The sequence below is a fragment of the Penicillium chrysogenum genome (assembly GCF_028827035.1).
Source record: "Penicillium chrysogenum strain IBT 35668 chromosome Unknown utg000005l_segment0_segment0, whole genome shotgun sequence".
NCBI classification, from domain to species: Eukaryota; Fungi; Ascomycota; class Eurotiomycetes; order Eurotiales; family Aspergillaceae; genus Penicillium; species Penicillium chrysogenum.
Window position 1 is genome coordinate 5,803,340 of NW_026622753.1, and position 15,591 is coordinate 5,818,930.

Here is a 15,591-nt window from a genome sequence, read left to right on the forward strand (position 1 = left end):
TTGGGTTCCCTTCCCCATTCCGATGAGAGCGACAGCGATTGGTTTGCTATTTCGTTCGAGGAGCAAGCGTGAGAGCGTTTCTCCATGGTTCTCCTTTATCTCGTGGTGTCACTTTCCCGGGTATTTCACTGTTTCTATGATGCTGAAATTTCGAGGATTTTCTCGGTTTCTGTCAGTCTTGTGATACCAAGATGTCTGCTTATTCTTTTGCATTTACGATGCCTTTTGTTCTCTGTTTAGCGGTGCACACATTTTTCGGTTGACTGAAATGAAATTGTGACTTGGTCTTTGGATATCCAAATTGTAGAAGAATAGTCAAGCAACTTGGAAGTCAGATGAAAACAGTGGGGAGGAAAGTGAAAAACGTGCCCTAAAAAGTTACCTTAGTTTGAATAAACGAGCACAAACATAGTGCACGGAGAGACGAAACAGATATCCACCAACACGATCAGACCGAACGGGAGTCGTAAACCGGATGAAGAGCCCTAAGTAGGAGGCTGTATAAAACTTGTGGGGAACATATCGTAGCGTCAAGTCTATATACGATGCCTATTAGCTTTCCATTTCCCCCAGCCTTTACTATACGATCATACGACCCTGCACCAAGCTCACTTCCCACACCATATCTCTAGAGGTACTTGGCAGCGTGAAATTAGAGGACTAGCATATCGCTACTAAGAAGCAACTGCTTCTAAGGATTACGATGTGAAGCATTACGACTGAGAATATTACAAATACATATGTTAGACGTGAAAAAATAGTAATTAATATATTTCCCTTATAGAGATCTCGAGTATTAGTAGTGCAACCGAGTTTATATATACATCATGCACCATCTCACACCAAACGGATAGCGGCATATACCGTGTAACAACACCCAAAGTGTAATGCAAGGTCATTCGGAACGAACACCTCTTACCGCAACGTCCCAAATCAAACAGGACTCTTCACAGCCTTCTCCCCTTCCAAGGAAACATCAACAGACACCGGGACCGGCGCAGGAGGCGCAACAGGCTTGGGCGGAGCAGGCGCGATCCAAAACGCAGGATACCGACGATGCAAATTATTAAACAGCAGCGCGCAAACCATGAGCATAACAGAAGACAACAGGACAACAGGCAAGAAGTACCAAGAAAGTCTCCAGATCTCCTGGCTGGTAGCTGGGAGCAAGGCTGTCGCGCCAGCAGGTGGGTGCGTAGTGCCGGTCAACTGCATAACGACAATAGCAATAGCGGTTGAGAGCGAAGCGGCCAGCCAGCGCAGGGACTCGAAGCGCGTCTGGTCGGGCATCAGACTAAACAATTTCGTGATGCAGATGCCGATTAAGGCGCTGAAGAAGTGGCCGAAGATTAGAGCGCGCGGTTGTGCGAGTGGGCTTTCAATTGCGCCGAAGACCAGGACTGCGGATGCACCCTGTTTTTTGTGAGTCAATGTTGATATTTCGGGGGAAATTCATTTGACGTGGCGTGGGACTTACGTAGGAGGCGACTATCCCTGGTACATTGCGCTCGGTGAAGTAGTCGGAGTAGTTGAAAATTGCTTGTACGACTGAGAGACCGCAGAATGAAGTTATGAAGGACCAGAGAGCGACTTGGTATGTAGAGAGTGGCTTCACGGGCTCTGGGCGATAGCCAAGCCAGTGGCTGATCCACCGGGGAAGACGGGCGAGACGCGGAGTGGCCATGGGATAAGACCCGCAGTCGTTTTTGGAAGATTAGAGTTATTAATGATTTATAGAGGAGACCAAGAGGAAGAAAACAAAATATTGCATGACATTTAAAGGCGCTAGGATGGTTTTGGGGAGTTGGGGGGAAGAAAAAAATTGGAGAAAATCGGGCGTGCGGAGGAATGAGGAGAACCAATTTTTATGACACATCGCTATATGGCGCAATTATATACACGGATGCTCCCAGCACAACACACCTATCATTACAGAAATTTACACTCTTTATACATACTGCTCGTCCAACAGGTCGCGGCTGACGATGTGCGACTCGCCTAATGTGCCCTTCATCACGAGCACCAGGTCATCCACGGCGGCCAGGAATTTGAGGTATGCGCTGATGGCGACGCAGAACCGGCGGTACTCTTCGTCGCGAATCAAATCCTTGCTTAGAATAATTTCCACATGGTGCGACATCCAGTAATCGTGGCAACGGTTGAGTAGTGGCGTTGGCAGCACCTCGGGTAGAGGGTCACCCGTCTTCAGTGACTGTTCAACCACGCCTAAAACAGCCATGACATCGCCGATATTATGGTGGTCAAGAAGACCAGCCTGACGAGCTAGTCGGCTCTGCAGGTGTTCTGGCAGCGAAGCAGATAGGTATAGTAGGCGCGCGATGTTCTGGTTGAGTTCTTGGCACAGCGCTTTCACCTGGCCGAGACGCTCGCTGTCAAATGGTGAGCTGGAAAATTCAAAGCGCAGCAATGCGATGGGCCCGTCCAGTGCGGCGAGAGTCTCGGCGACGTCTAGAGCCAGCTTCTCTGCGGCCAGGCCTTCTTCGCGCCCTTGTCCCCAGCAGGATAAGAGGAGCGCGTAGTGGTCCGACAGTAAGCGGATGGAATTCGAAAGGGACTTGCAGACGTGGCCCGATGCGGATGGGGGACGAGGGAAGAGCTGCACAATCAGTGCTGCTGCCGAGCCGATCAGAACAAGGACAAGTCGTCGCCAGAAAACATCATATCCCCAACCGGGATTGCCGTAAGCTGGGATGTGCCTGGGAAGTGTCAGTCATGTTGCTACCCGCGAGGTAGTACAATTTACTTACGTATCCTCGTAACTATAACCAACAACCAAAATGCAGGTTGCACCAGCCATCATCATAGCTTGAAGCATAGCAGGGGGCGCGAAGATACGTCCCCACATGAGAATCGTGAGCACAACAGCCATGATGGCAGCAAGACCATACGGGTTACCCTCGCCGTGGCCTGAGCCAATATACCACGCAACTAAACCAAGGACGCCGCCAACAATGGTACCAACGGCTCGACAGAGAAGGGAGAAGGTGAAGTCGGCCATGTATATGACCAGTGTGGTCTGCCCCATGATGAGGGCCCATAGACCTTTCTCGCGGTAATAGAAACCCGCAGTGTGAGGAATTGCAGCAGGGATAGCGAGCGCAATCGTGACAGCCACCATGCGCATTGCGTAAAGACCTTCCGGGTTGATAAACCAATGATAGGTGCCAATGATGGCGCGTCCTAAGCGGCTGCCACGGTTGACACGATACCCTCTACTGATGCGAAGATGCTGCTGTGCCGCTTTGGACTGCGTCTCTTCCACTTCAGGGTCGATAACTGGGTTATGAGCGGCGATTACAGGCGCCACGGCATTCTTTCGACGAATCCAGTTGACTGCATATCGCAAGCCCTTGGGTAACCACAGACGGATCTTCTGGCGTTCCCCCAGGAGAGCAACAAGCTGTCCAAGGACCCGCTCCCACCCATCGACGACACCGAGCACCTGCTCTTCGAATATCATCCCCATTGTGATACCTCTAACTCTGGGCAATGATGATTCGTCCAAAGTCCTGAGCATGCCTTTTTCGTCGAAGATCTCTGCATGTGTTTGAATCAGACGTTCAGTGGTCTCCGTCGCAAACGACGTGCGCAGGGCTTGAAGATTCTGCAGCGCGGTCTGACTACGCTCGTGCAATTGACTGAGATGTTCCTTGGAAGGGCGACCGAACCAACGCTTGTTAACAGTGTGAATGGACTCCGCAACGATCTCGACAGCTTCCTGGCATACCGGGAGGATATCCTTGCTGGACTTGCGCAATACGTCGATAGTTTCTGACCGCATGGATTCATGTTCTGGGCTTCGTAGTGCTTGTACCAAATTAACACTCTCCATCAGCTGGCGCATGCCGACCTCCCGTGAACGCTTTTTCTCATTTCCATCAACTTGTGAATCGGAATCAGAATCACGATCCGCAGTGAGCTGGTGCAACTTTTCCAGCTTCGCGTATCCCCCCAGGCGGGCGAGGTGAACTTCCAGAAGGGACAGACTACTCATCAAAGCCTGGCGTATTGGTTTCTTCATGCTCTTGATGTCTTCAGCACCCCACCAACCGACTGAGAAGTCCAATGGTAAAAAGCCCATGGCCGGCTTGAGAGCCTTGTAAGCAGCAATGGACTTCATTTTGATCTTTTGCAGATCCGCCATATCCAAGTCCTCACCTTTCAGAAGACTGTTCTCCGTGGCATCCAGAGGCCCTTTGAGTAACCGCACCAGCCCCTCCATGCCATCAAGCACGACATGGGAGGTAGATCGAGGGAAGAAGATAAAATGGGAGACCAGGCCCAAGCCAATTCCAATAGCGGCAGGCTCGATCAGAACCTTAGGGATGGTACCGCTGAAAGATGGAAGCAGCGGGCCAATAGTCAGAGTAACGTCGATGATGATGATTGAGAAAATCTGCAACAGAATGAATTTGGGGTTCGTCGCCCGAAGGCGGGACTGTACAAAAGGGTTAGTGTCACGATGATTACGCTGGGGCTAAGAACTCTCACAATTAAATATATGAACAGACAGATCAGGCAATAATAGACAGCTGTTACACGAGCATCAAGCATCCAGCCGGTGTAGACAAGTTGCTGCTGGACAGCTGCCACAGGCTGTCCAGTGGAATTGGCCTGGCTGTATGCGGCCTGTCCCAGGGCTTGAAGCTTGGCCTGGGTCTCAGCCGCCGGTCTCGCTGCCATAGCAGCCTTCATGGCGACGACACCCCAGGCCCAGCCCAAGGCCATGCCAAGGACGAGGGTCAAAGTTCCTAAAAGGAAAATGAAAACAATGCCGGTCGGAGGTACCATGAAAAGTACCAGACTGATAAGAGTGGGATTAGCGAACCAATACCGAAAGGAGATATATGGATACACTCACGTTGCAAAGAATGTAGCGGTACCAATGACGGTTAGGGACGGCGTGATAAAGATCAACAGCGACGCGACCCACGCAGCTAGTGAGCAACGGAATAGCACCTTAAGATCGCGGGCATTGAAATGATCAAGCCATCCTGGTAGCTTCCTTCCGGCCTTGGGAGCCGGCACTGCCTTTGCGGGCGAGGGAGACCCCTCCCCGTTAGAGCCGAGCGGGGAGGCCTCCGGCCGGGCGTCTCGCTGAGAAGGTTCCGTTTCAGTCATTCCAACATGAACCAAAAAAATGGGATTATCGGGAGGATAAATTAACTAAAGACTGAAAGGGTTGGATATAATTGGGCATTCCTCGCGATGAAAGGGGAGGGAATGAGGAGACGAGATTTTATCCGTCTTCGACCAACACAACGGGCGAAAACAACCTCTCAGGGACGATCGGCACTATTGACAGGATTATTTCAATAATCACATGTAAATATCAATTTTATTTATTTTTAACGATTCTACATTTTGTAACTAGCTAGGACGAATAAGGGGCAAATCATCAGAGAAAAAAGGACATGGAAATACCACCAAAAACACTACCAAATGACAAGGCCGTATACTTAAGCGGTCATTATTTAGTTAGTCGGATCTTACTATCTCCCGTACATGATCGACATCTAGCCTACTGGCTACTGTCTTGGATTGGTGTTAAATCCTGCATACGCTCTTATGCCATGCATTATCATGATGAGACTTGGCGCTTGGCCGCGTGGGTGCGGAAGCGGAAATTGCGAGAAAATCCAAGCCTTGGCGTTGACAGCTTGTCTCAGTCCATAGGGCCAATAACACTGCACCCGTTAGGTAATTGTGAGATAATTCTACGATGTATATCAGTTTCAGCTCCGACTATTGAACGCCTCTCCCAGATTGGGCTTGTTTGAGCCGAGAGAAGATAAGGAAAGGAGATTGATGGGAGTGTATACGGAGTAGCCCTATTATTGAGGAGGCTACGGAGAAATAAACCGAAAGCCCTCGGATGTATAAATTAATAACCTTAATCTATGGCTGCATTGTTCGTGTCGAATAAAAATCCGCTAATAGTGCTAATAGTGTGTTTCCTCGATGAGACCTCGGGAGCTGAATTTGTATTATGGCCTGATCATTCAGGTGTCAGTTGCTTGTTGCAGCATCTTCTGAACGTGAACCACATGCTCTTTGATTTTCAAATACCCCTCGTCCAGCGATGATTCGAACTTGATCATTCTATTATGATCAGATTGAACAAAAACATGTGATGAATTATCCTGTGGTGAGAACGACGCAGTCTTGTTCAAAGAAAACCAACATAGTATAAGCAAATAGTCCACGGCTGGCTGGTTATAACGCCCTTACCTGGTCCAATGTGTTCCTTACTGATAGAGAGTCGGAGCTTTCATGCACAAATAAAGTCCAAAACTGTTGACTGATTGACGGGTAACTCTGTAATGTAGTCACCAACCAGTGTGCTTCCTTATAAATATCGCTAGACTCCTGCTCAGATCCTTTAGCATTAGCTAAGTAGCTTTGCAGTCCAATGAGCCTTGAATCTAGCTCTGGTGTGCCCATGAGAATTGCCCCCCGAGTTGAGAGTCTGACGCTGCGAAGGTCCGTGGTAGGGGTTGAGTCGGCATAAAGCAGGGCCTGCACCTGATCAAAGACAATTCTCTTTTTGCATAAAATTCATAACCTTACACTTTTGACTATAGTTCCCCCGAGACTATGTGCAACAAATATAATCGGACGATCGACTGTTTGTGCTGTCTCTGTCAGTGCTAATTCTTGTTGTCGTGTTGGGTCAGTTGAGTACGGGCGTTGGTTGATGACCTTATTTCCCACAAGTCGCGGACTAACTGCTCAGATACTTTCTGTTGGGATAATGTCTCATGGATGTTTTCCGCGGTGGGTAAACTATAGCCCCAGGACAGGACTCGAGTGTCGGGTATATCACATGGAAGCAGATCATGGAGCCAGTTTACCCCATTGGCTGCCGTCCACGAAGTTTCGCGGTGGCCATTCAGACCATGGACAGAGATAATGCTGTCTTGATTATTAATTATTGGAATGTCTGATAGAAATGGCTTGTACAAACTCGACTGTTGGGCTGAGCCCGTCATGCAGCACCTTCAAGCCAGTCTCCTCGTCCAGTGGAAGTGAAGGCTGTAGATACTATTGGTACATCGACAAAACAAGATGCAGCAATCTCATTATATAGGGTTCTTACTGTCCTCGCGATATTCGATGCGCCCTGTTTGAATGGAAAGCACCTGGGCAGCATGGCCACGGCGTAGTTCACGGAAAATCTGCGGTGTTGAAGGTGGGGGGTAAAATATGGCTGGGAAACGAACATTGACCAGTGGTATCAGCCTGAGTGTTTTGTTGGAAATTACAGGGCCACAAAGCCGCAAGGTTAATGTTGTAGGGTACGTGGGAAAATTGAAGGTAGATTGGTCTATTTTATACTACTACAACGATGACACGGTGAATGGGATGCACCACACGCTCAACTGAGACCTTTTACTATTATCACGACCTTTCACTATTATCACCTATGTGCGTTGCTTGCCTACGACGCCACGTCATGGACTTTTAAATCTCACTAGTGTCAGATGACCTTTCGCCATGTGCATAGTTCACTCCTACTCTTCTTTCTTTCCCACACCTCTTTACAGAGCTCTGTAACATAGTACAATGCCACTCTGTACAGCGTTTCATTATCTCGTTTACATTGTAGATCCTATCTGGACGAACGAAAGCGGCACAGGAGCTGTATCGCAGCTCCACTCGTGCATAAGCGCCGGCCAGCGGGTGAAGTCGGCCTTGAGGTAGCGCCATTTCCCCTTTGGGGTTTCAGCCGCACGGTTCGGGAACAAAGAAAGTGACGCAAGAAACGTGGCAGACGTGCAGCCAGTAGATTGCGGCGGTGCTGCAAGAGCCTTGTTTTACGCAGCGCTGGCTCATTTAAGCGCTGTCTACTCCATCTGGGAAATTCACCCTCACTGCAGCGATTGCCTAAATCAACCCTACGGCGCCAAATTCCAACAACTTGAAATGAATGGTTACCTGAGGGGATTGCGAGTGCCTTGTCTCATCTGGCGCTGCAAGCCGTCCAAGTAGACGGATCATCCTTTGCCAATCAACCCAGACAGGAGTATGAGCCTGGTGAATCTGTGTGCGAGGTATGGTTGTCTATGATTAGCAACAAGAAGATGGCGCTGGGTTATAAAAGAGGTGTACCTGCTGTGTCTGACATTTTCCATGTGTCTCTAGACTCGTAACAACTGATATTGTACTCTTGCCTCTATTGTACCTAGCCTCTGTCGACTACACGCAGTCCACCATCTATTAGTACCAGCCTACACCCCATTACGGCAAAGACAACATGTCCAGCGCACAGAGTGATTGGTGTGCGGTCTTCAACCCCTCCTTCGACACCGCAGCATTCGACCCTCTCGACCCGCCGAAGCGCTATCACGAAGGCATCTTTGTCGAAGACAATCCCATAAGCAAGGATGGAATAATGTTCCACGTCACGGGCGACATCATCGCCCCAAGCGGCATGCGTTTTGAAATGAAGGAAGGGTATGCAGCGGAGGTCTCCGCCCATCTACACAGCTACCCGCAGATTGGGTGGGTTCGACGGGCGGATTTCAAATCAGGAAGAATCGAGGCTATGTTGAGGGCTCTGCCGACGCCGTCTAAGCAGCAGGGATTGAACTTTTGGGGGAAGGGCCCGGCATCTGGTTACCATGAGTATATCTGGACCAAAGAAAATGGTGAACCATATGGGCCTGGGGAGCAGCGGCGACCGATCTTTAAGTGTAATGAATGGACGCATCAGCTGGCCATCCCCGCGTTGACTAATGCTGGCATTCTGCGCACTACGCGCTCCTAGAGACGTGTACTAGGTTCTGGTTTGCTTCAGGTCTATGGATGTCTGGATGTAAGGCGGGAGAAGATGTTTCGGATATTTATTACTCAATTTTTGTCATCAAATTGATTGGCTAGCGGACTTGTTTTGTCAACACAAGACGCCTATTTGTATTATCTATAAGCTCTTGAAATGTCACAGGCCAGTATCCTTTTCCAGCATCCGCATTATGGCCTGTTCCGCTGGCCAAACCTCAAGGAATTGCTGGATTCTTAAACACCAGTCAGTATCCCAGTACATGAATGCAATCGGGGAGGATGCAACAAAGAACTCCCAGTATTGAGGATACCACCCAGCGTCCGCCCAGTCTAACATCACAACATCAAACGACCGTCCCCCCTGCGCATTGCGACCGCTACTATTTTCTGCGACCATAATGTTTTTCTGCTGGACGTCTCCGTGCGTCAGCGTCGGCCGATGCCCCTTGAGGAGACTCGGCAGATATTCTTCGTAGTAGCGGACCTTATAGTCCGGCCTCTGATTCCGTTCAATGTACACGCGGTAATTCCCAACAATGCCCGCGACGAAGTTTGCTTCCCCAATATAGGGTCCTAAGGATCTCGGCAAGCCGCCCCTCTGGTTATGAAACATGTAGTGGTGGAGACAGCCGCCATCCAGGCCGCCATAGAAATCGGGCTTGGGACACGGAACCTGTCGGAGATTATCGAATATCTGCCGGAGTTTATCGGTAATATCGTCTTTCTCGTCCTCGGTCAATGATGGCCAAATTGCGTCCAGCGGCTCGCCGGGGATGCGCTGCATGACCAGGAACGTTTCAAACGTCTCAGGGTCCTTATACATAGCGTACAGTCGGGGCGCTGGAATTGTGGGGAGATGGCGCTCGAGAAATAGCAGGACCTGGCCCTCGTATTCTTTGACGCCGCCGCCGAATTTCACCACAATCTCGTCATTTATTGCGACTACCTTGTATATGCGATCCAAGAGAATATTTGTGCAAGCACGGATTTCATCATTGCTCGGTAAGGGGGATTTAGGAAGCGAGTTGCTGGTAAAAGGCAGCGGCTCTGGTTGCCAGACCATTGCGAGGGGCTTGAGTATGTGTGCGCTGGTGAGGGGTAAGGAGTTGGAAGAAGGTCGTGGGCGGCTACAACAATCTGTTTACAACCCACGTGGTGGCCCGTGAACAGGCCTGTGGCTGTTATCACATGACCAGTACCTGCGGCCATGCTGCTGTGGCGGTGCATTGAACATTCCCCCCCTCATGGAGACTCCCGCTCGCTACTCTGCCTAGGAGACAGGGGCCACAACCCAGGTCTGACTTTAGGATTCGGAGTATATTCCATTCGGACTGCTTCTATTCCACCTCCTCGCTATCGTAGGCGACCCCACATAGACAATCTAATGAGCCTTCTGGGCTGGCCAGGACAGGCGCGGTGGGATTATTGATCGGGGCGCGATAATTAGGGGCCTCATCAGAGTACCTGGCACGGTATGGCCTTCTGGGACGAGCCAAAGGCATCGTGATGTGGGAGACGGAATGTCGAGTCAATGTATCACTGCAACGGGTCGGCGAGAATATGTGGCTAGAGAAAGTTAGTAGACGGTAGATATTCTGAGTCGCTACTGACAATCTCTTATAACTAGGTAGGCAGAATTAGAACTCGAGAGATTTCAGCGAAGTCGTTGTCGTGTCTTCCACCGGGTATTTGCATATATATTGGAAAAGACGACAGGGCCGACTCGGCCGTGTGAGATGCTTCTTCAGGGCCCCTAGTTTTAACCAGTGTGCGGCTTGCGCTAGTGATTATACTTCGCGTTACTTCTAATCTGCCTTCGAGTCTGTTAAGGTCGGCGCTCGAGCATGTTTCGGTCATTCCGAAGACTAGTTTGCCAGTTTGATCGAGCAGTCCGGGCAGTTCATCATAGAATCGAGCATGTGTAACCCTTGACAAAAGCTAATAAAGGGCATTTAGCAGCAGCTTCACCATCTCTAATAAGATCACCGGCGCACTTTCACTAACGCTTCTTAGATATCTTACTGCTTAGTCTCTATTCGTGCCACCGAAGGTTATCTATAGAGTCCTAATAAACACATCTACACAAAGACAATTCAGGAGAGAAGTATAGGTAATGCTATACCCGCTATTGCCAGGGTAAAGTCTAGTCTATAAAGATCATCCATGAGGTCTTTAACGAGGAATTGACGATTTCCGCTGTTATCACTATTAAGAATTTTAAGAGCCCCGTTCCAGAACTAAAAGATCTTGTCATGCTCCGTTTAAGAATATCTAGATCCTTAGATACCATTTTTAAGAAGTCTCCTGCAGTTCAAGTAAGGATTTAGAGCATTTACACAATCGGCTATAGGTTGATATGCGATTCGATGTGACTTGAAGTCCACTAACCCAGTTGATTTATATGAAATCTGCATCTCTCTCTGTAGTGGCACTTGCCACGCTGAAAGTACAGATAGGGTGCGTCTTGCTAATTGCGCTTCCTAAGGCCGTTAGAACCTCGGTTGACCGCATTGTCCCTATGTCGCCAATATCCGCGGTAAGCCTTCATGGCAAAGTGGTAACACAAGATCGATTATAGAAGGGCCAGCCCTTGTGGTCATTATAGCAACACAAATATCTCTAGGTACTAGTTGCTTATATGGCTGGTTTCAGTTTGATGAAAAGCTTTACCCTGCGGTTCTCCGGCCCCCTACGACTAACTATAGGGTAACTAATTAGGATAACTAATAACCCGCGGATAAAGGTTCCGCGCTATATGAAGGCCTGAGGCAAAGAAACTAAATGCCTAGGATCTCAGGCCCAAAACTTGAATTCTTGGAACCCTATCCGGCGCATCACGTGGCGTCCTTCCATACGCATACAGCTTTCATTGCGTCTCAAATTATTGGTACCTGGGAGAAAATACAATTGAGTGGGCATCACGCTTATTGGCGCAATATGCCAACAAGCCTTGAGATGACATGAAGTCAACCAATCAATGTCGCATAATTCGCCTTCTCTTGCGATTATGGCAAAGAAGAAAAAGTTAGTCAATCGCCTCCCATAAAAGTGGAGAGAGGCCGAACTCCGGGCAATGAAGCCCAATGAGGCTCCCCACTGTGGAGAGCAAATCGGCGTTACAGGGCCGATGTCGTGCTTGGACGCGACTGAATAATTTTGGAAGAAAAAGGGAGCTGTTTCCCACCTAACCCGCTTTGATCATTTCCCAAGTCTCCGGGGTATAATCTACGGGGAAGACTTGGCCCGGATGACCGCCACCACACACGACAACATGGACAAGTCCGGCTTCCACAATAACAATGTCCAGCCGGCTCCAGGCGCAGATTTTGAAGAATACGATGTGAATCCCAAGGCGGAGTTTGAGCTCAATGTCGGCGGTCGTGCGGCCTTGCAGCGTCGCCTGCGCAATTATCAGGTCACCATGATTGGCTTCTGCAGTGGTATCGGCACTGGTTTGTTCGTGGGAACTGGCGCTGCCTACGCCAAAGCTGGCCCCGCTGGTTTGCTGCTCGCGTATATTGTTGTGGGAGGAGTTTTGTGGTGTGTCATGCAAAGTATCGCCGAACTCGCAACGCTTTTCCCGACTGCTGGATCCTTCCCTCACTGGGCGACTCGATTCATTGACCCAGCTGTTGGTTTCTCACTCGCTATTTCATACGGATACTGTTACACAATCGCCATCGCGTCGGAAGTCTCGGCCGCCGCGGTTATTGTTTCATATTGGACGGATATAACGCCTGCCGTGGTGATCACTGTTGGATTGGTGCTTATTTTGGCTATCAATTTGATGAGTGTGCGATTTTATGGTGAAACCGAAGTCTTTGGAGGTGCTGTCAAGGTTCTTTGCTTCCTTGGCTTGGTTGTCGTCTCCATTGTCATTACTGCAGGCGGCGGTCCTCAGGGCGACGCCATTGGATTCCGCTACTGGAATAACCCCGGGCCGTGGACAAACTTCAACGGTATCACCGGTCCAACAGGCCACTTCCTCGGTTTCCTGTCGTCGTTCGTCAACGCCTCGTTCAGCTTCATTGGTGTCGAGACTGTCGTTATTACTGCATCCGAATCGGTTGATCCTCATCGTGCTATTCCCAAGGCCGCCCGCCGTGTGACCTACCGCATTGCATTCTTCTATATTCTCGGAGCCCTTCTCATCGGCATGATCGTGGACCCAAGAGCCGCAGGCCTTGTCTCCGGCTCTGAGAATGCGAACAGCTCGCCCTTCGTCATTGCCATCACTAACGCCGGCATCAATGCTCTCCCCTCTATCGTGAACGCATGCATTCTCATCGCCGCGTGGTCCGCCGGTAACTCATACTGCTGGGTCGGGTCGCGCATGATTGTCGCCATGACTACAGACCACCAGTTGCCCCAGATCTTCGGGCGCGTGAACAAGAATGGTGTGCCATACGTGGCAGTTATTACCGCCTGGCTCTTTGGGCCCCTGGCGTACCTGAGTCTCGGCAGCGGTGGTGCAGCGCAGGCATTCAGCTGGCTTCTGAACCTGAGCACTGTTGCTGGTTTGATTGCATGGGCAACTCTTTGCTTCTGCTATATTCGTTTCTTTGCTGCAATGAAGAGGCAAAATGTGAGCCGAGACACCCTCCCATGGAAGGCACCTTTTCAACCTTATGCCGCTTGGGTGGGCTTTATCGGTTCCACTATAATTACTCTGGTTGCTGGTTTCCCCGTGTTCTTGAAGGGCAACTGGAATACGTCGGACTTTGTTGCGTCGTACATCGGTATCCCCATTTTCATCGTTCCGATCATTTGCTGGAAGCTCTGGCATCGCACCAAGGTTAGTTCAGTCCCCTTCCATTCTTTTTGCTTTTCCACGAATATTTGCTAACATGTTGAATGTACAGTTTGAGCGTGCTGCCAACATCGACTTATGGTCGGGCCGTCTCTTAGATGGGGAGATCATGCCGGTTGAAAACCCGCATAACAATGCTTGGACGAAGTTCACCGATTGGCTCTTTTGAACGACTTTTATGATGTATAAATATTTGCATGCCTAGCTGGCTATTCAACATTAGCGACAACATTAGCGATGTACAATATCTCATTTCATTCAATCTGCATTTACAACACCGTTTGGGTTCCGCTTAAAATTTCTATTGAGTCTTGAATTGCTGTCCAAGTTTCTTGATATCGTGGTGGGAAGCTTTGCAGCACCCGCCCACAAGGAACGAAGTGAAATGGCCCTTTTCGTATGCTTCATTGACCACTTGGGCCAACTGCTCCTCCCAAGGTCGCTAAATTTTCAAGTCAGCATAATTGTACCTGGGTACTCTAACATTCCCACCAGAGAGTAATACTCACATTAGCACTCACATTATCACCCAGCCCATCCCGTTTCTCCCAAACCTGCGTCGTAGTATTGTACACCTCCCCATTCGTCCCATCAGGATACAACACCAAACTCGGCGGAGCAGATATCTGCCCCTCCGCAACAACCTCCGCAACAGCGCGACCAAACAAATCAACAAGCCCAGCAAGCTTATGCATCTTAGTACAATTGATCCCAAACCCCCAGGGAACATCCCCACCCTCCATTGACGCAACAGCAGCCCGCACAACCTCCTCCACCGAGCTCCCATCAGGCAAGAGATCGTCATCGCGCGGGAAAACACAAGCAATCCAAAATGGCACACGGAAAGCAGAATCGCGAATCGCCCTCCTCACAGCCCGAACCTCATCAAGCCGCGGCAAAGTCTCAAACGCAACATACCGCACCCGCGACACAAGCTCCCCATCCGCCTCAGCAAACATCCGCAGGCGATCCAAGTGCCACAAATACAACGACTCCTCGGAGTCATGCTCAGCATCGTATGCACCGCTATACTCCTGTCCTGGGATCATGCATGCGCCGTAAGGACCAAGGCTGAGCGCGACGCTTGCGCTCTCGCGCACTTTCGCTTGCTCGGCGATGTCCACGGCTTTCTGTAGGAAAGGTCCCACTGCGCTGCGCGGGATCCCGTCTGGGAATTGGGCGGTTTTGGTGCGTGCAAAGCCCTCAGCGGAAACTTGGTAGGTTGCTGTTAGGAGGATGTCTACTCCTGCGACGCCGAAGTCGCGTTGGCATTCTTGCAGTGTTGCTGGGTCGCTCACTAGCAGGTGTGAGGCCCAGAGTGGGGTTGTTTTGGAATCGAATTTGATGTTGTATAGATCGCCCAGGGAGGTGCCCAGACCTCCGTCTAGGATTTGGATTGTTGCCATTATGTGTATTTTGGGGATTTAGGTGGTTTATGGAGGTAAGTGGGGGGTTTTGGTGTTTGATACAGTCCTAAACGGGGCGATTTGCCGGGGTTACATAATCGCTTTGGGCCGGCCTCGGGGGTATAAAAAGTCAATCTGGGAGGAGTTGAGAAGTGGGTATTAGACTAAATGTGGACCATGTTCCCAGATACTGGGGGTTTGCGTCTCTCTGATAGAGTAAAAGAGGTTGAATATCATTTTTGTGTAATGGCAGCATTGTCTCACCGTGGAGCTCTACCTAGGTACTATGCAGACAAAATACAGTTGACTGCCTGAGTAGCCCTATGTACCTATTTATGGCAAGAGATTTCAATTTTGGGAAGGTACGACTGTTGTCGTGTTTAGGAAGGCACGCGTGTTCTTGGGGGTATAAAAAGACTTCCACCTTTCTCCCTCTTCTCTTCTTCTTCCTTTTTCCTCTCCCCAACCCTCTCGACCACAATGTCTCTCCGTAGCCCCCAGAGACAGCGTAGGCGGAGGGTTCCCGGCACTTGGTGCTTATATCTACGGAGATGTCAACATTACCATTGT

At 49.8% G+C, this 15,591-nt stretch overlaps 5 protein-coding genes across 5 annotated transcripts; 2 read left to right on the forward strand and 3 right to left on the reverse strand.

Annotated features, from left to right (window-relative positions):
* Positions 1-933: 933 nt before the first annotated feature.
* On the reverse strand, positions 934-5,142 carry N7489_010592 (uncharacterized protein; the record flags this gene model as incomplete). The annotated part of the gene is made up of 6 exons (XM_056716341.1): positions 934-1,413; positions 1,478-1,643; positions 1,959-2,717; positions 2,769-4,459; positions 4,513-4,825; positions 4,883-5,142. The coding sequence occupies 6 exons, from the start codon at positions 5,140-5,142 to the stop codon at positions 934-936; spliced, it is 3,669 nt and encodes a 1,222-aa protein (XP_056563963.1).
* A 3,136-nt stretch (positions 5,143-8,278) lies between these two features.
* Positions 8,279-8,791, forward strand: N7489_010593 (uncharacterized protein; the record flags this gene model as incomplete). Its single annotated transcript, XM_056716342.1, has 1 exon — positions 8,279-8,791. One exon carries the CDS (start codon positions 8,279-8,281, stop codon positions 8,789-8,791), a length of 513 nt encoding a protein of 170 aa, XP_056563964.1.
* A 171-nt stretch (positions 8,792-8,962) lies between these two features.
* Positions 8,963-9,868, reverse strand: N7489_010594 (aminoglycoside phosphotransferase family protein; the record flags this gene model as incomplete). Its single annotated transcript, XM_056716343.1, has 1 exon — positions 8,963-9,868. One exon carries the CDS (start codon positions 9,866-9,868, stop codon positions 8,963-8,965), a length of 906 nt encoding a protein of 301 aa, XP_056563965.1.
* A 2,148-nt stretch (positions 9,869-12,016) lies between these two features.
* On the forward strand, positions 12,017-13,784 carry N7489_010595 (putative amino acid permease; the record flags this gene model as incomplete). Its single annotated transcript, XM_056716344.1, has 2 exons — positions 12,017-13,600; positions 13,668-13,784. Coding segments are annotated over 2 exons (1,701 nt in total), but the record flags the coding sequence as incomplete, so codon positions are not given.
* Positions 13,785-13,916: 132 nt separating this feature from the next.
* On the reverse strand, positions 13,917-15,021 carry N7489_010596 (homocysteine S-methyltransferase family protein; the record flags this gene model as incomplete). The annotated part of the gene is made up of 2 exons (XM_056716345.1): positions 13,917-14,057; positions 14,125-15,021. 2 exons carry the CDS (start codon positions 15,019-15,021, stop codon positions 13,917-13,919), a joined length of 1,038 nt encoding a protein of 345 aa, XP_056563967.1.
* Positions 15,022-15,591: the final 570 nt, after the last annotated feature.